At 34.4% G+C, this 22,934-nt stretch overlaps 3 protein-coding genes across 5 annotated transcripts; 1 reads left to right on the forward strand and 2 right to left on the reverse strand.

Moving 5' to 3' along the window:
* On the forward strand, positions 2,201-4,492 carry LOC109714482 (tetraspanin-19-like). The gene is made up of 6 exons (XM_020239125.1): positions 2,201-2,629; positions 3,183-3,282; positions 3,510-3,590; positions 3,699-3,803; positions 3,990-4,161; positions 4,280-4,492. Exons 1-5 carry the CDS (start codon positions 2,472-2,474, stop codon positions 4,149-4,151), a joined length of 606 nt encoding a protein of 201 aa, XP_020094714.1. The 5' UTR covers positions 2,201-2,471; the 3' UTR covers positions 4,152-4,161; positions 4,280-4,492.
* Positions 4,620-8,806, reverse strand: LOC109714480. 2 transcript variants are annotated; one of them, XM_020239123.1, is made up of 5 exons: positions 8,626-8,806; positions 6,601-6,751; positions 6,367-6,445; positions 6,051-6,285; positions 4,620-5,204 (listed from the first exon to the last, which is right to left on the reverse strand). In XM_020239123.1, the coding sequence occupies exons 1-5, from the start codon at positions 8,703-8,705 to the stop codon at positions 4,994-4,996; spliced, it is 756 nt and encodes a 251-aa protein (XP_020094712.1). In that variant the 5' UTR covers positions 8,706-8,806; the 3' UTR covers positions 4,620-4,993. The 2 variants fall into 2 exon arrangements, with proteins under 2 accessions (XP_020094712.1, XP_020094713.1); XM_020239124.1 differs by having other exon boundaries at positions 6,367-6,433; positions 8,626-8,803.
* On the reverse strand, positions 18,145-20,556 carry LOC109713922 (CBS domain-containing protein CBSX5-like). Of its 2 annotated transcripts, XM_020238220.1 has the most exons (3): positions 20,100-20,556; positions 18,739-19,597; positions 18,145-18,474 (listed from the first exon to the last, which is right to left on the reverse strand). In XM_020238220.1, the coding sequence occupies exons 1-2, from the start codon at positions 20,444-20,446 to the stop codon at positions 18,769-18,771; spliced, it is 1,176 nt and encodes a 391-aa protein (XP_020093809.1). In that variant the 5' UTR covers positions 20,447-20,556; the 3' UTR covers positions 18,145-18,474; positions 18,739-18,768. The 2 variants fall into 2 exon arrangements, with proteins under 2 accessions (XP_020093809.1, XP_020093807.1); XM_020238218.1 differs by lacking the exon at positions 18,145-18,474 and having other exon boundaries at positions 18,528-19,597.

Raw genomic sequence — 22,934 nt, forward strand, 5'->3', positions numbered from 1 at the left:
ATCTCCAACTGGTCTAGATGCTCTATAGCAGCACCCTCAATAACCGGCTCAATCACAGCAGTAGCATGTGCCGGTAGTATGTCTCGCCGTGGAGGAGCTGAAGAGGAGGGCTGATCTGACCGTGGAGAAGTTGAAGAGGAGGGCTGATCTGTACGGATAGACCTCGATCGCCGTCGACGCCTAAAATAAACAATATCACCTGCTCCAGCTGGATCCTGCGGTACTGGTGCTGGTGCCGGGTCCGTAACATCAGCATAAGGTGGCTCCCCTATCGGTGATGATGGCATCGGTGGACTATATACGGGTGCATGGCCGGACATCGATGCTCCACTATAGTCTGCTGGTCCTGGAGGTACATAGTGTGGAAGCGTAGGTAAAGTCTCCAGAACTGCCTCCATCTGATCGACGACCTGTGATAGGGTAGCTAAGACTCCACCTCCTGAAATATCCGGTAGGACACGTCTGATCGTATAATGTGATCTCTGCACGATGTCAACCTGAAATAAAAGCACAATCAAAAAAGATTATACGAAACTTTCTGTATATATAAAAATTAATATAAAAAGATATTTGCAATTACAATCATACCAATACTCTCTCGACGTGTCCACGTGGCTGATAGGCGAGTGGTGGCCGCTGTACAGGTCTAGATATCCACCTCCTGGTGATCGTCCAATACCACTGCATGTAAACAGTGGTAGCTCATATCGGATCTGGATCTGTCCCAGGGGCCACCTCTGCTATATCTACTAATCTATCATTCCAACGCTCAATGTATGAGGCGTGGTATGCCGCCCAATCCTCATCTGCTCTGCCTCGTGAATTGATGCGAGGTATGGCAAGCACAGGTTCAGGTATATGCTGTAGTAGCCCAAACTGGCGAAGCACACGATCGGGATGATGGAGCTCAATAATGTGGAAGCAGACTAAGGTAGTCCTCGATCGCCAAACCTGGGACCCCGCCAGACAAAAAGGTGGGAGCGTCTCTAACACTGCGTCGTCATAAGGCCTCCATATAATCTATTGTGAAAAATACATATGATTAGCTATCAAAACACATATAATGAACTATTGTGAAAATAGACGGTGAAAATTGAATAATCTTTAAAATTTGAGCATCGGACTTTTAAATTCAAAGATCAAGAATGTTAATCTTAATCTATATAGTTTAAAGTATTTTCTATCAAAATTTGAAGAAATTTAGATTCTTCTATATAGTAGCCTAGCTCTATATATAGTATAGATAGTATAGTAGCTTAGTGCTATATATAGTATAGATAGTATAGTAGCCTAGCTCTATATATATATATATATATATATATATATATATATATATATGAATACTATCGGTAGGTTACTACCGATTTGTTTTCGATGATAGAGTTTCCAAATTGATGATCGGCACCGTTAAATATGATCTAAACTATATTATCAGATGAGTTGTCCCCATGAGCATTAAATTTTGAATTTAATACAAAATAAATTTTTAAAAAATTAACAGCATAGTGTGGCAGGCCTGTCTCCCCAATTAATTCCTGTATTTTTTTTATTTTCAGATTTTTCTTTTTTATTATTTTTGCCAAATTAAATCTATCCAAATAACTACCCCATTAACTACCCAAACTGTCTTAGGCTTCGTTTGGGATTGCGGGAAGATTGTGTTACGTACGGTGAGAAAGTACTTTCCGTACGTAGCGGGGAGATTGCGTTACGTACTTTCCGTACATAATATTGCGTTCCGCATATCGCAATGAGTCGGTTACAATATATTTTTTATAGTCCCATCGGAGAACGCAGAAGCATATTCCTATATGCTTTTTTCTCAACTCTATTTTATCTAATAGCGTTAGATAGACCTCAATGCCAAACTAAGCCTTAGTCATAAAAATAATTCTAAAAATGTGCTAAGATCCTCTATGTCATTTTCAAATAGGTCCCTCGTCTTTTTTTTTTTTATTCAACTCATTTTATTAAGTTACAAATATCTAAAAATTAACCAAAACCATTAGATTCAAAAAATAACTGCTGAAATTAATAATATTTAAAACCTAAAAGTTATCACTGAAAAAAATGTTGAGGGGGCATTTTGTAATAACTTATGTACGAGGGTGGTCTCTATACCTTGGCTAATCACAGCTTCGTTTGGCGCGCTCATTTTTCTTTTTATTTATTTATTTATTTATTATTATTATTCAGATGTGAAACAACAAAAAACAGCGTAAATAAATGCTTCAGAGCTTTTATTACACCCTCGGATCCAACCAATCATTTCCCATACAAAAATCCCTTTTTTATCTTTTTCTTTTCTTTTCTGTTTTTTTGTTCTCTTATAATTTCATCAAAACCCCTCATCTCAATCTCCTCATTTACATCAATCTCTCCCAGTTTTTCCCCTTTCCACCTTAAAAATTCGATTTTGTGATCTGGGTTCTTTCTTGAGGTGAATTGAAGAGAAATAGAGGGGGGAAAAGATGGGGACATTGATGAGATGTTGCTTGCAATCGATCCTAAAGCTGGTGAATTCGGTGATTGGAATGGTGGGGATCGGAATGGTGTTGTACTCCCTTTGGATGATTAGGGTTTATTACAAGCATCCCAATGTGCATTGGACGGATCATAGCCCTCCTTGGTTTGTTTCATCTATGCCCTTTCAATTTCTACTAATCTAGCAGTATTATTTCCATGGATTTGGGGAAGTGGGGTTTCGTTTTCAGGGAAATTTTTGCCTTATCATCATCATGTTTTGTTGTAGAATTTGTTCTTTAGAATGATGCTCAGAGTTGATTCAAAATGCTGTTCAATTGGGCATATTTTGTTCGGTTGGGGTTATTCATGTTCTTCAATAAATTGTTGATTATGGATGTACATAGTATTTTCCTTAAGCAGATGAAGAGATAAATATGCTGATTTATTTTGTTACCTCTATAAATAATTAGATAAGGGAATTAAACATTCTATTTTTAAAGTATAAAATTGTTTTGTTGATGTCTCTCTTATAAATGGATCAATGTGATTTATTCTTCTGTAGTTTTTCTTAGCTATTACAAGCAACCAGTTGAAACACATCATTTCCGTCACTTTTATGTTAATTTTTCGTGAATGCAAAAATTAGTTAAGAGACATGAACAAAGTTTACTCTTGCGGAAAGCACTTACTGAGTTGATATGTATTCTGACATGCAGGTTCATTTGCGTTTCTCTTGGATTAGGTGTCTTTGTGTGCTTCGTAAGTTGCTCCGGCCATGTCGCCGCAGAAACGTCTAATGGCCATTGCCTTTCATGTGTATCCTTGTCCAACATTTGAATGCAAAACTTTAAGCATGAGAGCATTTCAAATGCTTTAGCCATGAAAATTGAGTTTCATTTTGTTCTCATTTTAGGATCTTTAGTCGATTAATGATGTCGACCTGTATCGACCATGCACTCACTCCAGCATATTAGAATTCATTCTCTTGGATGATCCATATCAGACAAGGAATAACTTATTTGTTGAACTTAATTTGTACACAGTATATGTTTTTCATCTTTTTGCTTATCGCAATGGAGGCTGCGATAACAGCGGATGTGTTTCTGAACAGAAACTGGGAGGAGGTATGCACCACGATCGGTGTTTAAGATCAAGATCATATTCTTAGTAGTCTCTATTTTGTATGCATTTCCTTCTGTTACCTCAGAGACTAACCTGTATTAATTTGTCAGGATTTCCCAAAAGACCCAACTGGGAGATTTGAGTCATTCAAGAACTTCCTGAGGTCAAATTTCGAGATGTGCGAATGGATCGGCTTTGTGGTTGTCGCTGCGGAGGTAAAAACTGCTTCGGTTTCCTAATTGTGCTAGAGAAAAGATTAATAATCTTTTACTATGTTATTCTTTTCACTCTCATTCTTCTTTCAAGAGGTTGTATTGCGATATTCCAAACGCGAAGCATGTACAAAGTCTCGAGCATTTGAAGGTTCTCCATACTTCTAAATCCAGTCATTTGTCTTTCAGGGATTGTGTATGTTCCTGTCCATGATTCTGAGAGCTCTTGGCCCAGATCATGGAATTTACTGCGACCGCGATGAAGAGAACATGTACGCAACCGTTCCTCTTCTGGGAAACCAGGTTCATCAGGCACCACCATACTTCGCCGACCCTCTCCTACACAAGTGATTGCTACAATGTAAGTGCCTTATAGAAACATCACATAATTTGCTCAAATAATCTGCTTCCTTATAGTTTTTGACCCTTTCATCCTCAGAATGCATCTCATATCATTTGTACTCTCATTTGTTACACAGGTTAACTGGCAATACGGCCGAGCCGCGCCCTTTCTAGAGGAAAATCCTGTGTGTTTTCAGTTGTTGTATTGTGATCTTAAGATGATAGCAGCAACTACATTAGCTAGTAAACAGTGTTGTGCAAGCCGTGATTGCAATACATTAAGTGATTTGCTCTTGACTAATGTTGTGGAACTAGTAAACAAGCTAAGTGACTAAATTAATTTCTCAGTACCCAGGAATGTACTTGTCTAAGAATGCTCAACTCCATTTTTAGATTATGTTATTTCTTTCACAATTTCCCAAATTAATTATGGAAGAATAACAACAGCACATTACCTCCCTGCTATAGAACCATTAGTGGAAATTATAGCTTTCTTTTCATAGATGAAACAAGTGTTATAAAGCAGCGAGAAGAGAAATACATACAGATGGCTATATATTGCTTACGCTCTACGGAATTAGTTCAACATAACTACCACCTTAACCGTAAGGCGGCTCATTTACAAGCTAGAGAAGATCTTAACAGAAACTTATAGACAAATTCCACTACCAGCTTCTTCGAGTTCTCGAGCTGCTTTCGGAAGTAGCAGAAGCTAGCTTCATTACTCGAAACAGAAAGTGGAAAGAACTCTCGAGCATAAAACGATCGAGACTGAGTGTGGAGCGGCGGCACTAGCTGAGGGCGTGCAATGTGAAAGCCACCAGCAGTAATGGGAATCAGGCGTGGTAAGCTCATTTGACGTGAGAATCATAGGAATCGAAGACTACGTCGGGAACAATCAGCGGCAATTTGTTTATGTACATGAAGAGGCGCCTGAGGTTTTCTCTCGAGACAGTGCCCTGGTCAACGATATCTCTCGCGTCTATGTATATCCATAAATGGTCAGAGTTAACTCTCTTTAAGCTGTCGCGGCAGAAGGGGCATGATTGCGACCTCGAGTTCCTGCAAGAGAGGGGAATGACTCTTTATTCACAACGTAACAGTTGAATAAGTCTTTGTGCTTAAATGATTGTCCGAGGAAAACATACAAAACGGAATCAAGCCATCGTTCCACACTACACAAACATTTTTTAATACAAGACCACCTTAGAAGGAATATATTATTGACATGGATATTGAAGATGTTTTGCGCACAAAAAGGGGCAAATCAACACTGAGAAACAACAAAGAGAGATAAGTTTGGTTTTGATGTCATTGCCTGGTATAGCATTCAAAGCTCATGCAACCTTGTTCAAAATTAATATGACCTGCAGTTGCTTTAACTGCTTACTTCTTCACAACTAAAGCATTAAATAAATGCTTTCACAAAGCGGTGACAAGCAGTTTTGCAAAGATGCAAGCGTCCTTCAAAGGGGCGTAGTAGTGTAAAACAACCGCTTTTCTACTAGACAATGCATTTTAATATTTTATGGTCAACACTTCCCCTCGTGTATAGGGGAAATTAGATAGTGTCTGGAAAGATGTGACCCAAGGACTTCGACTTGCAACAAATGATTTATGCCACTAGAATGATGTTTTAATATTTTCTCCTCAACGAATGGCTAACAAAATTTCAAGAACTTTTACCTGCACTCATCATGCTTTCAATGTGAGAGTAGAAATAACAGATAAACCAATCATTTAATATTAGTTAAACCAAGTGAAAAGGCAGTTAAAGCAAAAAAAAAATGTTGTTGAAGGAAAAGATAAATCCAGTATTTATAAAGATTAAACATTATAACAATCATAAATTAGAATAGAAACATATACATATAACCTAAGCAGTAAGGCAAGGAAAGTGCAACACACCAGTCATTGTAACACTCAAGGCACATGGCATGGGTGCAGTTGGGCAACACAATCTTGCTGTTCATCTCCATGCAAATCCCGCATTCTTCCTCCCTCTCAGCATCTATGTCAGATAACTGCATATTCTCATCATCGTCTCTCCTCCTATACCGCTCCATACAAACCGCCTTCTGCTTTTTTTCTTCCACATCAGTGATCCCCTTTTGCAGTTGCAGCAAAGAGGGAAAAATTACAGCTGCCCACAAAAGCAGAATAAGAACCAAAAGCTTATGCATGTATAATAAAGATGCAAGCTCAAGAGAAGCAATATATTTACCATAGAATTCTCTAATGCTTGCTTTCCTTTCATGGGTCGACATAGTTGTTGTCCCATCAACATAAACCTGCATGTCAATCTTCTTGATCAAGAAAGATAAATGGAGGTCAAATTAAACAAGCAAAAGAAAACATGAGGTAATAAAAGATATGTCCACATATATTAAAAAAAAAGGAAGCAAAAAAACAAAAGATATGTTCACATATAAAAAAAAAAAAAAAAGCAAAGAAAAACCTTGTAAATTAAAATTCTCAGTAAACCAAGAGCCCCAGCAAGGCTGCAGTCCGTCCACTGCACTAGGAAAAGGAACATGTGTGCAGCAGGACTATACGACAGTCGCATCTGAAGACATGCGCCATCATATTCCCTTGGATATTCCGATGCCCTGAGAAGTAAGAAAGGTAAAATGAAAAAGCAATAAACATCATCCACTAATCCAAGGACTACTAAAAGGGAAAAGAGGAAATCAAGAAGAAGTTTTACTAAGGAGTCAGCCAAAATGCATTCAAAAGAAGATTAACTTGATTAGCACAATCTACATGTTTCTCTTAGACCGGAGATGTCAAAGCCAATGCAGGGATAAAGAAGGAAAACAACATTATCAGCACCGGAGACAATATGTTAAATAACAATATACTCCAACTCAGAAACTGGAAAACTACAACTCTATTAATACTGGCCAATCCCTGAAAAGGTTCCACCTCAAACTGCTGGCAGTCAAACATTAAACACTAATAAAATCACACTCTTGACTCTGAAATAAATCAGACTGCTATTGACCAACTGAAGTTATCGAAACTAATCATACCAAATGCACTTATTATTCTTAAACCTGAAACTAAAAGAAGTAACTTAGGATTTCAATGGTTAAACATCGGTTATAGTTTTTCGTTGAGACGCAATCTTAGAGCTCAGTTGCTGGCCAGTGTGCCATTGTTTCAGTTGCCAGCTGTTTATTTCAGAGGTCCTGCGGAGATATTTGCACACGCATGCTCAGTAGAGTAAATGAAGACACGCAAAGTGAAATGTGGAAACATCTGTGCAAAAACTGGATCCCACCTCAGGACATAGCTAGCGAAAAAAATTAACCACAAGAAATTTAAAAAAAAAATCTTGAGCCTGAAGTAGTCAAGGGAAGAAGCATTACTCCAAAATCTCAAAGAGAAAACTAGCGTTTCTTTTTGCGGGAGAAAGAGAGAATCCAAATAAATTACATGTTCTGCTCACTAAAGCTCAGATTAACGAGGAGTAAGACAGGAATATTAAGAACCTGACATAGTCGACAGGAGGTTAAAAAAATTGCCATTCTCGCAACATTAACACTAGCAAGAATGCTTATTTCTCTATTCTAACGAAAAAATCAGATAATGCAGTGACTAAATATGAACAATAATCCGAAAAGAGCGAAAAACCAGTGTCAAAAAATTAAACTTGTACCAAATCAGCAACAAACCTACTTTACCACTTATGGCGCGACCCATGCTTGATGAAGAAAGAAAAAAATAGGATAAGGACTTCAAAAGGTGAAAATTTAGACATTTCTCAGTACATGATCTCAAATGAACGAGAGATTTCAACAAAAATTGGATAGCTCTATAGATATCTTTGGAAGTGAGAAATTGCATTGGGTTCTCAAAGATCAATATTAAAAAACTAACCAAACCATCTTTTTAGGATCTAGAAATGATGATTGAAATTAGGACCATCCATAATACTTTACCCTTAAAATTACTACTTACAAAGCAATAAGTAAAGCACTGCCTCATTCATCACTAGACTCATTGACTCAAAAAGATGGAATAAAATAAAAATAACTAAAAGAGCCTAAACTACGTTACATTGCACTACATTTTGCAACAAGTAGGGTTTTCGAAGGCACAACTTTTAGATGTAAAGTGCCGTGAGGAAGCAACTTATCTCTTATCCAAACACACTCCAATTCCCAATCACTAAAAGCTGCATCTCTCGCACTAGTTGCTAATATCCTCTCATAAAATCTTCTTAAAATCATACAAATCGACACAAAAATCCCATAAAAATGCGATCTTTGTAGCAGGGCTTTGGAAGAAGAACAAAATTTGGAGGAAAAAAAACATCAAGGAGGAACATTTACACATCAAAACAACACAAAATTGAAAAAAAGACGAGATTTCCCCAAAAAATTAAAAAGAAAACCTCGTGTTGCGAGATCAAAACCCACATTACCCAGACTACCCAAATCGAGAGGTGAACCAGAGCCTCGGCGAGGATAGAGCTTACAAATTATTGGCGTGCTGGATATCAGCTTCGAGCACCTTGAGCGAATCCTTGAACGACTTCCGCATGGAGCACAGCACCATCCCCCGCCTCACCACTATCGCTCATCCAGCGCCCCACCCCGAACCCCCCACAAAACCCTAACCCTCGCGTCTCCTCCCTCGTCGCCTCTCTCTCCTCCGCAATTTCCGAAACCCTAACCCTAAACCCGTACTACTACTCCCTCTCCCTCTCTCTCTCTCTCTCTACCACTCTCTCTCTCTCTCTCTCTCTCTCTCTCAGTATTTGTATTCTGAGGAGAGAGAGAGTGAGAGGAGAAGCGAAGAAGCGCTTGGGTTGATGCCACGTGGACGAGGAAGTGGCGTCGTGCGCGTCAAAATTGAAGGAAATAAAAAAAATATATATTTATTTACTATTAATTAATACAATGTAAAAAAAGAAACTGGCTAAATTGTGATTTTGGGACTCATACTTTGACCCGTTGACACTTTCGTCTTTAAATTTTAATATTAACTTTTTATTTTAATATTTTAAATAGTCTAATTTAATTAACTAGATATTGATAGTTTACTAATACAACGGTAATGTGGCAAATAATTAGCACGGTATAAATTATATAATAGTATTAAAACGTTAATATTTAACCAAATAATTTAACTAATTTGAACCAAAAAAAATAAAAAATTAATAATTGAGACATAAAGTGTCCTTCCTCAAAGTTTAAGGACCAAAGTGCAATTTAGCCACAAAGTGGGACCCAATTCTATACTTATTGGGCTTTCGATATGACATCGCTTTTCCTCTACCTTAAAATATTTTATGTGCAACATCGTTTGTAGGAAATTGCTACAACCTAAAAAGAAAATGAATATTTAAAAGAAAAAAAATTCACATTACCAATCGAATCTACTATTTTGATTTAGTTACCAGATATTTTAAAATTTTAATTTTATTATAAAACCTTTCAGTTTATTTAATTTGAGTCAGTCAATGATACTTTAATTTTAAAATTTAATCTAATTATTTTAATAAATTTATAGTTACGATAATTATATAAAATATACTAACTAAATTCGTAAAAATAAATAACGCGAGAATTGTATAAATTATACTTTAATTAAACTTATAAAGGCAGACGACACACTCAAAATTTATATAAATTAAAAAATTAAATAATAAAATTAAATTTTTAAAAAATTAAGCAGTAAAATTAAAATGGTCAATAGCTCATATAAATTTTATACGTTTTTACTTTAAAAAATGGCTAAATTACAGAAAACCTTCTTGTCAAAATCTGATTTTTTACTTTTCCTCCCTGTCATTTAAAAACCTACACTTTGCCCCATTATAAAATAAAAAAATGTTCACAGAAGGTACAGTGTGAACTGTGATGATAAAATGATCATTTTGCCCCTCACTATTTTGCCCCTCATCATATTCACATGAGAGAAGGCTGAGGACATTTTTGGTATAAAAAAATATATAATAATATTTTATAAACAGAACCCTAACGAATTACTAACGGTAGGTGGCGAAGTGAACATTTTTCATTTTATAAGGGAGCAGAATGTAGGTTTTTAAATGATAGGGGGGAAAGTGAAAAATCGAGTTTTGATAGAGAAATTTTATATAATTTAGCCTTAAAAAAATTAACAAATTTTGCTTATCAATCAACAAAATTGGGTTAAGGGATGAGTCGTAGCTAATTCCTACATCCTAGTAAGTATACATTTGGAAGAGGATAAGTGTAGAATACTATAGAAACAAATTATATAATAAATAAAATAAAATAAAATAAATTCCAGATAATTCTAGACCTGCTTAGCTTATCCACTGCGTGGAGAAATAGAATATGCATCCAACATACGACCCCACCAATTAGAAAAATAATAATACTAAAATAATAATAATAATAATAATAATAATTTATATTATCGAAAAAAATAGGAATTAAAATATAAAAAACAGTGTTCAAAGTTCAAAATGATTTTGTTTTTTTATGGGTTTTTTAAAAATGTCTACGTGTTCAAATTTGACTATTCAACTCGATGGCTCGTGATTGGTGGTCCACAGAAGAGGTGGGGTAGTTTGCCTGCGCCCGGAGTACGGACCAGGGATCATAAATAATTGCCTTAAATGCATGTAGATGGTTTATTATGTACTATATATTTTATATATATATATATCCTTTCCATGGCAACTTATTACTCCCCATAATTTTAACTTTTAAAAAGTTTAGTTCCCAAATTTTAGACCAAGTAATTTAAATTTTGACAATTTAAATTTAAAAGATATTCACTTTCAGCTGTTCAATTTTCTTTCCACTTAACGCACAAAACAATGTCGTCAAAAAAAATATATAACTTATTTTTTAAAAATATTTTAAATAGTGTGAATCATGATTAATGGGACAAAACTATTGATTTAAAAGTTTATCATCTAAAGAAAAGATCTCAAACGAGCATCTTTATTACTAACAGTATTTTAACAAATTTTTAATTCTTATTTATTAATCTTAGTAGGTTGATATAAAAATATATATATCTTTTTAACGTTCTATTTCTTAATTACCAACCATAAAGGGTTAAAATAAAAAAATATATATATCATTTCAACCTTCTAAGTTCTTTCAAACATAGTTTCTAGAGTTAAATTTTGTTAGTAACAACCATTATCTCTATAAAATTACTATTTTTTTCTTTCAAATATACTCTTTTATCATAACTAATTTTTCTTATTTGTTTTTAAATTAGGATCCAAAAAAAATTGACTTTTGTCCTCTCAAATATATCTTTTTATCATCACCAACTTTTTTTAATCATCCTTAAATTAGGGGCGAAAAATATATTGTGGCTTTTTTAAATTTGGTAGAAATTTAATACGAGTTTAATTCAAGATAACTTAATAAATACTGGCAGCGGGTTATTTTCAAATAACAAAAAAATATATCAGGAGTGTATTTAAAATAAAAAATATATATATAATATTTCATTAAATTTTGAAGGATATATAAATAATTATCCTTTATATATATATATATATGATTTTAAATAATATTAATGTTAATTAAAATAAATTTTACTAGCGGTGGTAATGCGAAACTATATATGAAAAGACAAAAACACAGGTTCTACATTGCAGTTTAATCAGAGTGGTGTATTAAATGTGGAGGGGTAGGTGCAACTAAATAGCTTCTGAAAATTCAAGGCCAATTATAATCCAGTACAAATTCTCGTGAAGAGCACCCCTGATGTGGTGTTCTTTCTCACAGAGTTTAATGTTTTGGGTAATAGTAATAATAATGATAACAATAGTAATGAGTAATGTTACTTTTGCATTCAAAAATAGGTGGGAATGATGCGCGTTACTCGTATATAAATCAATTTTATTATATCAAATTTACGTTAGTTTTATTTTTTATTATAATATTAAAAAATTTTAAAAAACATATATATTTTAGTTTTTGAAAGATTGGAATTGTAAAGTATCTATTCTACTACTGTTTGTTGTGGAAGTGGCAATTTTGTATAAAATCAAATGTAGCTATGATATATATATATGATTTTGGTATTATAGTTTTTGATTCTTTACAAACTTAATTAGAATTTAAAACCATAGTAAAAATATATTCGAAACATATCTATTGAAAAAAAAAACTAATTTTCTGTGTTAAAGACAATAATAAAGCAAATGAGCAACGAGTTGGAACTCGAGATTGTTTTTTCTGATATCATGTTAATTTGAAATAACTGCTAATCTCCAAAATTTTGAATTTTAAATATTAATCTTTTAATGTCTATATTCAGTATTTTAGATAATATTAAGTCAGATCTCGATCCCTTTCAGAGTTCGAGTTACATTCATCATATATCTATTATGTACGTGAGTGAGATATTCTAAGGCTGCGTTTGGTTCGGGTATAAGTAAGAACTGCTAGTTCTAGGGATAGGTACAAGTTCAGGTATAAGTATGAACTAGACCAATTTTGCGTTTGGATGAAAATTGGGTTGTTCCTAGGAATAAGATAAATAGTGTTTGGATGATTAGATTGGAACAAGAGGAATAAACGTTATAATTTGAAATTAAAATTATATTATGTAATTAATTAACATAAAAATATTACTTAAAAATAAATAAAAAAATTAATTATTAATAATTAATTATAAATAATAATTATTAATAGTAATTAATTATAAATAATAAATTATTAATAACGATTATCTAATNCAAAGTTCAAAATGATTTTGTTTTTTTATGGGTTTTTTAAAAATGTCTATGTGTTCAAATTTGACTATTCAACTCGATGGCTCGTGATTGGTGGTCCACAGAAGAGGTGGGGTAGTTTGCCTGAGCCCGGAGTACGGACCAGGGATCATAAATAATTGCCTTAAATGCATGTAGATGGTTTATTATGTACTATATATATATATATATATATATATCCATATATATATATATATATATATCCTTTCCATGGCAACTTATTACTCTCCATAATTTTAAGTTATTAAAAGTTTAGTTCCCGACAATTTAAATTTAAAAGATATTCACTTTCAGCTGTTCAATTTTCTTTCCACTTAACGCACAAAACAATGTCGTCAAAAAAAATATAAAACTTATTTTTTTAAAATATTTTAAATAGTGTGAATCATGATTAATGGGACAAAACTATCGATTTACAAGTTTATCATCTAAAGAAAAGATCTCAAACGAGCATGTTTATTACTAACAGTATTTTAACAGATTTTTAATTCTTATTTATTAATCTTAGTAGGTTGATATAAAAAAGTATATATCTTTTTAACGTTCTATTTCTTAATTACCAACCATAAAGGGTTAAAATAAAAAAATATATATCATTTTAACCTTCTAAGTTCTTTCAAATATAGTTTCTAGAGTTAAATTTTGTTAGTAACAACCATAATCTCTATAAAATTACTATTTTTTTCTTTCAAATATACTCTTTTATCATAACTAATTTTTCTTATTTGTTTTTAAATTAGGGTCCAAAAAAAATTTGACTTTTGTTCTTTCAAATATACCTTTTTATCATCACCAACTTTTTTTATTCATCCTTAAATTAGGGGCGAAAAATATATTGTGGCTTTTTTAAATTTGGTAGAAATTTAACACAAGTTTAATTCAAGATAACTTAACAATTACTGGCAGCGGGTTATTTTCAAATAACAAAAAAATATATCAGGAGTGTATTTAAAATAAAATATATATATATAATATTTCATTAAATTTTGAAGGATATATAAATAATTATCCTTTATATATATATATATATATATATATATATATATGATTTTAAATAATATTAATGTTAATTAAAATAAATTTTACTAGGGGTGGTAATGCGAAACTATATATGTAAAGACAAAAACACTGGTTCTACATTGCAGTTTAATCAGAGTGGTGTATTAAATGTGGAGGGGTAGGTGCAACTAAATAGCTTCTGAATATTCAAGGCCAATTATAATCCAGTACAAATTCTCGTGAAGAGCACCCCTGATGTGGTGTTCTTTCTCACAGAGTTTAATGTTTTGGGTAATAGTAATAATAATGATAACAATAGTAATGAGTAATGTTACTTTTGCATTCAAAAATAGGTGGGAATGATGCGCGTTACTCGTATATAAATCAATTTTATTATATCAAATTTACGTTAGTTTTATTTTTTATTATAATATTAAAAAATTTTAAAAAACATATATATTTTAGTTTTTGAAAGATTGGAATTGTAAAGTATCTATTCTACTACTGTTTGTTGTGGAAGTGGCAATTTTGTATAAAATCAAATGTAGCTATGATATATATATATGATTTTGGTATTATAGTTTTTGATTCTTTACAAACTTAATTAGAATTTAAAACCATAGTAAAAATATATTCGAAACATATCTATTGAAAAAAAAAACTAANAAATAATAATTTAAATATATTAATTAGATTAATTAATAATTTATTGCCATTAAAATTAAATTTAGATTTTAATTAATCTTGTTCTCATCAAGGAACAAGCTTGTTCCACGAAACGGGTGGAACAGCAATTCTAGTCTTATTCCAGCTAGTTCCAGATTTTCGAGAACTATTGTTCCCGGAAGCCAAACATAGCGTTTGGGAACAAAGGGGGGAACAAGGGCTTATTCCCCCCCTTGTTCCCCAACCAAACGCTACCTAAATGTATGAATAAACAACTAATAAATAAGGATAGCTAAATTAAAAATAAGGGCGCCTAGTTGGATGTATGTAATGTAAATATAAAATAATAATAAAGGTAAACTTTAAATACCGCATCAATGATTTCATGTTTTTTCACTTTAGCACTCTATGATTTTTTTCTTTTTTTTTTTCAGTCAAGTACCTCCATTACTTTTTATTAAATTATATACAAAACACTTCAAATGCTTTACTCATAATTTATCGAATATTTATTTTAGTATTTTATAATTTATCGAATTTTTACTTTAATATTCTGTGATTTGACTTGGTCATTAATTTAATGAAAAAGTTAAAATAAAATTATAGAATTGGCATTTGAAGTCATCTTTAATAATAAAATAATAATAATAATAATAATAATACAAATCTTTCTCAGCTAAATAATTGCGTACACGGCGGTGGCTTCAATGACAGAGAAAGAGAGAGAGAGAATTAATAACTGTGGGCTCCAAAATTCCAAACCCTGGTGCTTCGAAAATTTGGATTTGGCTCTCTCTCTCTCTCTCTCTCTCTCTCTCTCTCTCTCGATCTCTCCGGGTGCTTCTACTGCTGAATAGTTTTTACACATGCATGGCAAAACCCCATCATGATCGGTCGTCTCTGGAGCAAGTGACAAAAGATTTGCTAGTTGGTATTCGAGACCCAAGTTCGAATCCTAGTTAATTTATATTTTCAGCTAAGTTTATTTTTAGATGAAATAAACGAAACAAATAGCATGTTAAAACCCCATTTTGACAATGAAAGCTTGTACCTCATAATTATTATGTTTTTTTTTTTCTTTCCTTCTTTTCAACTTGAGCCCTCTTTGCTCTCCTTTGGATTCGTTTTTCTCTTTTTATCATCAATTTTATTATTATTTTTTTAAATCAGTAGCAAAGTTAAAATTAAAAGTACTAAAATAAATATTCGATAAATTTAGATGGGTATTTGAAGTTTTCTATATATAATTTAACGAAATATTTTAAAAAAACTGCCAAAAAAATAAAAACAAAACCATAGAAGGGCAAATTGATATACTTTAAACCACATGATACTAAACCGAGAAAGTGCGAAACCACGTGGGATTTTTTTTGAAGTTTTCTCTTTTTTTTGTCATGCCTGTACTAGAACCCTTTTCAGATTATCTAATCATTAATGGTTTTAATTTCACTGTTTATTTTTTAAAATTTAATTTAATTTAAGTCACTTACTTAGTGACTTTTAAAGTTCCAAATATTAGTAAGTTTTCTGTCCGACGAATTTAATTAGTATATTTTAGGTGATTCAAGCAACTATAAATATATAAAAGTAAATAATTAGATTAAATTTTGTATTCCACTAACTATTGAACAGAATAAATCAAATAAATTTAACGATTAGATGATAAAATTAAAATTTAAAATATTAAATCGCCGAATCAAAATAATCTATAGTTTCTATATTTTTTGTTTTTTGAGAGAGATCTAGAAAGGTAGCACGGTACCCGTTTCGTTTATTTCTTTTAAAAATAAACTTCGCTGAAAATATGAAGTAATTAGACTTTGAATTTGAGACCTCAGATACTAGCCACCGAACTCTTTACCATATGCATTAAGGACGATCAGACTATAAATATTTATTTTTATTTTCAGAAAACATGAGTCCGGTGGAAAGTTGCATGAATAATGCGGCTCTTAAATTTTTACCGTCGCAAAAAANAAACATGAGTCCAGTGGAAAGTTGCATGAATAATGCAGGCTCTTAACTTTTTACCGTCGCAAAAAAAAAAAAAAAATGATAAATTGATATCTATACCTCTATACCTATACATTATTTCTCCTAATTTTTTGCCACGTGGTAAATTCTCCTTCACTTTTTCTCCTCTCATCTAACTTTTTCATCCAATATTTTATCTTCCTAAACTCCCACCTCTCAATTAATGTGCTTACATAATATCATCTCCATCCAATACTTTATCTTTCTAACCCCCACCCAATGCTTCATCTTCCTAACCCCCCTATCTTTCAATTAATATGTTTACATGGTTTCATTTCCATTTCTCCATTTTTTTTTTTCATATTGTTTTTTATTCTCCCCCCCCTATCTCTCAATTAATATGTCTACATGATTCATTTCCATTTCTTCATATCTTTTTTTTCATATTGTTTTTTTTCTTTTTTTCTTAGCGCACAAAAAGGGCTCATGTTTTATAATTTTTTTTAATTTTTTGTTGTGTGTGGATTGAAATTAGGGTTTCGAGGATCGCGACGGAGTGCTGCAGAAGAAAACGGCGATGGATTTGGAGTCAGTGAGAGAGAAGAAGTAGAGGATGTGGATACGGGATTGATATGGTCGTGACTAAAGAGGAGCGAAGGCAATATAAAGATCGAAATTTGCCTCTTCGATATCGATAGTGCAATGAAGATGTGTGGGGGGTAAAAAAAATTTTATTGCTTATTTTATTATTATTACGTGTGATTTATTAACCAAAATTATAAATTTTGTTATATCTATACCTATATCTATTTTATATTTTATATTTGTGTTTATTTAAGTCCCATATCAAATCAAAAAATTTAAAATTTTTATTTTATTTATATTTTATATTCTATAATATCATTCCGCCGCAATGCGCGGGTAACTTCACTAGTTACGCACTATTCAGATATTACTTACTATGACGTGGTAAGCAATGGAAACACGAGATAAAGGTGGAAGAAGTGGTCCACGGATAACGTCGTGGACCAGCAGGTTACTTTGTATTTAGTCTAAATCATATTAAGCGTTTTTTTCTCCGAGTCCTCGGCGGCTTTCGGTGGTGGACTAGCAGAAAAGAAAAGAAAAAAATAAAAAAAAAGGAAAAAAAAAGGAGGAATTCGGTGTAAGATATTCTTTATTTCGCCACACCTTTTCTTGTCCTCTTTTTCATTTTATGCCCTATCTTGTATAGATTTATTGAATGCACCGAAAGTTCGTTTTCGAAACTAAACCTTTTTTTAAGTTCCATTTCATGTTGGAGAGACATTCGTTTCTGTCTCGGCATCTATTGATAAGTAGACGCTATCATCTACCAAGTTTGTGGATATCATAATACTGAGAAGTATATTTTTATATGCTTTTGCGATAACTCCTTTCGGCCCATCACCCGTTTACGAGGAATTGGGCCGGATCGGGGACGTTCCCCTTGAGGAACGAGCTCGGCCCAGAGGTAATATGGGTTTCCGATTCAGGTTTTCGCCCCGATTTCAAACTAGTTGAGGGCTAGGCCTAAGTTGTTTGGATGGAAACAAACAACTATCAAAACTAATAAAAAGAAAACAATAGTGAAGAACAAACTTAAAACATTACTCCAAAGTGGAGTATACCTTCTCAATCCAAGGACTATTAAGTATCTATCTACTTGTCATATCAATCTTTTTTTGCTTTTACTATAACCAGTAACCTAAAATGTGACTGATTAGTAACAATTTTTGAGTGTTCTAAGTTAAGATAATAGTTTCGCTAGGATAAGTCGGCATAGGACCGTAACTACCTTGGGCCCAATTTTTGACGTCGGCTTAAGGAGGAGGTTGTTGTGATTCATGGATTCAAAGGCCCAGTCCAAACACGGCCCATCTGGGTTGGGCGGACATGTGAGCCCACAACCATTCAATTTCTGTTGTATACCTGGCCCAAAAAAAGAGAGTCAGGTCAGATGTCTCATGTAATGGGCTAAGATCACATGGAATATTACGCCCCAAATAAATTATGTTGCGCCAGGTAAGGAACGCAAATAATTATTAAGTTACAAAACTCTCCTTCAAAAACAGGTAACGAATCCGCAGTCTCCAAAAACTCCAAACCAACGGGAAGAGAGAGAATAATGACACAGGATTACTTTTTCAGACCAAAAAAAATTCACCAACCAGATTGAACAGCACCATGGTCTACCTTCAGTCTTTCCCCTCCTCCGCGACTACATCACAATTCGACGAGCTGCTCCCTGAAAACACTGAGCACGTCGGCGAAGGCGACGATCCCGACGAGGCGGCGGCCTCCACTGCCGTAGTCGTCGACGTCGTCCTCCACCACCCACACGTGGCTCACCCGGTGCGCCACCGCCTGCACCATCACCGCCATCAGCGAGCTCCCCGGGTGGCACGCCGCCGCCTCCGACGACGACAGCGACCTCCCCGACCGCTGCCGCCGCCGCCGCTTGGGGCCCACCGACTCCTCGTCGGACGAGGACGACGTCGCGAAGGGAGACACCGACAGGACGGAGGCGGCGTCGGCGACGTCCTCCTCGATCAGATCGAGCAGGCGGTCGAGGCCCCTGCCCTTCAGCCGGGACTTGATCGCGCGGACGAGGGACTCCGGCGGCGACGCGTAGTCGGCGAAGGCCATCAGGTCGCCGACGGAGAGGGTGGCGACGGCGGCGGCGGCGGCCGTCACGTCGGAGGAGGAGGCAAGGAGCGCCGGGGAGAGCTCGCCGGCGAGGTCGCCGGCGGCGGAGAGGACGGCGACGGCGGAGTGGTCGGCGAGGGCGCGGCGGAGGAGGGGGAGGGCGGAGAGGGCGGGGTCGTGGAGGCGCACGGAGGGGCCGGCGGGGCGGACGAGGCCGAGGGCGGCGACGGAGAGCGCGGCGACGGGGGCGAAGAGGGCGATGGAGTTGAGGAAGTACCGGACGAAGTCCTCATGCGTCAACCAGCAGAATTCGCCGCCGCCGGAGAGCCTTCTCCGGCCGCCGGAGCGGATGGGGACGACCAAAGCCGAAGCGCCTTCCAATATCACGTCCAGGGCTTCTAATACACTGCGAGAGATCCAAAAGATCCGATCAGAGAGATGAGATCACGGTTTCAAGGTTTAAATTCGGAGGTAAAAGTGGAATCAAAAGATTCACGCTGAGTCGCTTTCGTTCTCTTTTTTTTTTTTTTTAAATAACTTTTTGATCCAGATTCGCCAATAAAATCCCACGGATTGAACGATAAGATAAAAGAAACAGGAAAAAAAAACATAAATTAGAGAAATAGTAAACATCGTAGCATCGAAAAGCGATCGAAAGTGATCTTCAACGACAAATTCATCCGATTGTGATAGAACGTGCGAAAAATAGCAAAAACCTAGGATCGATCGAGATCGAACCCACGGATTGCACGGGAATTAAAGAAACAGTAACATTATGCAAATTGAGTCGCAGAGAAGCGATCAAAAGTTAGCGCCCTCAAAACCAAATTAATTCAAACTAAACTACGATAAAATACATGAAAAATTGGTAAACCCCAGGAGCGATCGAGATGGAACCGAGCGATTACCTCGCGTGGGGTTCAACGCGACGGATCGGGGGTGCATCCTTGGGGAGGAGGGCGGAGACGGGGCTCCGGAGAGCTCCGGCGGGGTCGGCGAGGCTCCGCTCGTCGGCGCAGAGGAAGCATACGACGTCGGCGATCCCGACCCTCCCAGCGACGTCCCTGGCCTTCTCCGGCGACCGCGACGGAGACGGAGCCCGATCGCCGGCGACGACGGCGACGTAGGAGGCGGCGCCGCCACTCCGGAGCGCGGCGAGGGCGTCGGCGACGGTGGCGGAGGGCGGGAGCGACCTCACCGGCGGTTTCCCGATGCAGAGATCCGACACCTCAGGGTAGCGGAGGGCGACGGCCATGCACTCGCGAGAGAACCCTAGAAGCTTCTAGAAGAAAATCCCGTACGGTGAAGCGACCTTAGAAAGAGGAGGTAAGTAAGGCAATAATAATGCCCCCTTGGGATATATATATATATATATATATATATATTACGGTACTTCAAAACCACCCTGTGGTTTTCCAACTTTCCTCACTTTAGTTGCTGTGCGTTTAAAATGTAATCAATTTGCCCTCCCTGTGGTTTCGTTTTTCTTTTTTTTTATTTCAATTTTATTATTTTTTTTTTCCTCAAATCAGTGACAAAATTAAAATTAAAGGGTACTAAAGTAAATATTCGGTAAATCTAGATGGATATCTGATATTTTTTTGCATATAATTTAACGAAATATTAAGTAAAAAGCTATAGAAAAAATAAAAACAAAACCACAGGGGGCAAATTGATACACTTTAAACCACAGGGTACTAAAGTGAGAAAGTTGGAAACCACAGGGGGGATTTTTGAAGTTTTCCCATATATATATATATATATATAGAGGAAAGTAGAGATGGGTAAAATTGTAGATAAATACCTTCAATTATTACCCACTTGGAAATTGCCCCTCAACGTTATTTATTATTTTAGGTGGTGTTTGATTCGAGTGTAAATAAGAACTATTTATTTTAGGTATAGATATAACTTTAGGTATAAAAAAAAAAGTCGAGTAAATTTTTGTTTGGGCAAAAATTAGATTATTTCTGAAAATAAGATAAATAGTACTTGAATTGTTAGATTAGAATAGCAAGTATAAAGCTAATTATAAATTTAAATTAATAATATTTTATCTAATTAATTAATATCAAAATATTAATTAAAATCTAAAATAATGCCAAAATTCTTAATTTGTGCACAAGCTTGTCTGAATTTTTATGATGCTAACCACATTTAAGTGGAAAATTAATTTTTATATTTACTTTAATTTATCTCTTTTTTTTTTTGAAAAATTCAATTTTGCGCACGAATCAGTGGGTTTTCATTTCTATATCAAAATCAAAATACCACCTCTCGTGCTGATTAAATTGACAGGCTTTGTTTGTATATAGCTCGAATATCTTCCAAAAATTCTCACTGAGCAAAAATAAAAAATAATCTTAGAAATAAAAATCGAAACAAACGGCAAAAATAATTTGATAGGGACTTTTTAAAATTTTCAAATTTGTACGACTGATATGAATAATTACAACCAACCGTTCGAAAGAGACTGAGAATAAGCTAAAGATGCAGTCAAAAAAAGTATAGTGTGCTGCGGGCCAGCACGTGGGAGATTTAAGGCATGATACCTCTTTCGTTAAAAAAAATCTTCTGCGTAGCAGTCACACCACATGTTAATTATATTTATCCAATCAAATATTTTATTTCGATCTTATTTTTTCTCTTTCTCTATAAAAGAATAAAATAAGAGAAAAAGTAGGAGCGCCCTCGAATCTTAGTTTTTGAATAAGTAATTATTGTTTAAAGAGTGCTCTTATCATTAGATCTTTAACAAATATAGAATTAATAATGTCGAATTATTTATTGATATTATTACTAACACAAAATATCTTTTATAAGATTAAAATGTTGTGATGCTAATACTTATGTTAAAAATAGTAGTAGGTTAAAGTAAGCTCTTACTAATGAAAAATGATAAAAGAAAACAAAGGATTAAATACATGCTATAAGCAATTTAGTGTTGTTGAAATTGTTTATCTAATATGGGAAAAGAACATTTTTATTATACTCTTTTTCAGTTACTTTCATAACATTTTATTTTATTTTGTTTTATTTTATTTTATTTTTATCTATTAAATCAATCTATTATTAATGTCAAATTACCTAACACCACAAGAGTCCAAAATAAAGATCAGAGTATCACATGGTCATGTGTGTGACAACTAAACCGTACCTATCAAAAATAAATAAATAAATAGCTAATAAATGCTGCATTTATTAATTCTCGTGCCCAAAAATTTTGGAGCTTACCTCTATTGTAATAGGCAAAGAACAATTTTTTTTTTAATATTTTTTTTGGTAATATTTCTTTTTTTTCTTTTTTTTAAGAGATATACTTTTTTGATCCATTAGAAATTTTTTTTAACATATAAAATTATGGAAGGATAAGGTTGAAAGAGTAAAGCTAAAATACTTAATTAGCGATACCGCTTACCTTTAAATCATTTTATATAGATAGAATATCTGAATTAACAATCAATTTTATTAAATACAATCTAAATTATTTAAACTTTATGGCCCCGTTTGGTTCGGGAGATAAGTGGGAATAACGAAAGTTATCCCCGCTATTCCGCCAAACGGGATCATTTTTTACCGGAATATTTTATTCCGGTCAAAGCTTGCTATTCCCGGTTATTCCGGAATAGCAAGCTTTTTACTATTCCACAATTTTGGTGGAATAGTGCTATTCCCATACTTAATTTCAAACTTAATTAAAATTATAAAATAAATTAAAACTAAATTATATAAATATAATATAT

The sequence above is a fragment of the Ananas comosus genome, linkage group 8, assembly GCF_001540865.1.
Source record: "Ananas comosus cultivar F153 linkage group 8, ASM154086v1, whole genome shotgun sequence".
NCBI lineage: Eukaryota > Viridiplantae > Streptophyta > Magnoliopsida > Poales > Bromeliaceae > Ananas > Ananas comosus.

What these genes read in the sequence shown, in the direction of transcription:
- LOC109714480 (XM_020239123.1), bottom strand. Translation starts at nt 8,705, where the DNA reads ATGGTGCTGTGCTCCATGCGGAAGTCGTTCAAGGATTCGCTCAAGGTG. An exon ending in TGAGAATTTTAATTTACAAG is followed by an intron (nt 6,446 to 6,600) that starts GTTTTTCTTTGC and finishes TTGATCAAGAAG; the next exon opens with ATTGACATGCAGGTTTATGT. An exon ending in AAGCATTAGAGAATTCTATG is followed by an intron (nt 6,286 to 6,366) that starts GTAAATATATTG and finishes TTTTGTGGGCAG; the next exon opens with CTGTAATTTTTCCCTCTTTG.
- LOC109714482 (XM_020239125.1), top strand. Translation starts at nt 2,472, where the DNA reads ATGGGGACATTGATGAGATGTTGCTTGCAATCGATCCTAAAGCTGGTG. An exon ending in ATGGCCATTGCCTTTCATGT is followed by an intron (nt 3,283 to 3,509) that starts GTATCCTTGTCC and finishes ATTTGTACACAG; the next exon opens with TATATGTTTTTCATCTTTTT. An exon ending in TTGTGGTTGTCGCTGCGGAG is followed by an intron (nt 3,804 to 3,989) that starts GTAAAAACTGCT and finishes TTTGTCTTTCAG; the next exon opens with GGATTGTGTATGTTCCTGTC.
- LOC109713922 (XM_020238220.1), bottom strand. Translation starts at nt 20,446, where the DNA reads ATGGCCGTCGCCCTCCGCTACCCTGAGGTGTCGGATCTCTGCATCGGG. An exon ending in CGCGTTGAACCCCACGCGAG is followed by an intron (nt 19,598 to 20,099) that starts GTAATCGCTCGG and finishes GATCTCTCGCAG; the next exon opens with TGTATTAGAAGCCCTGGACG.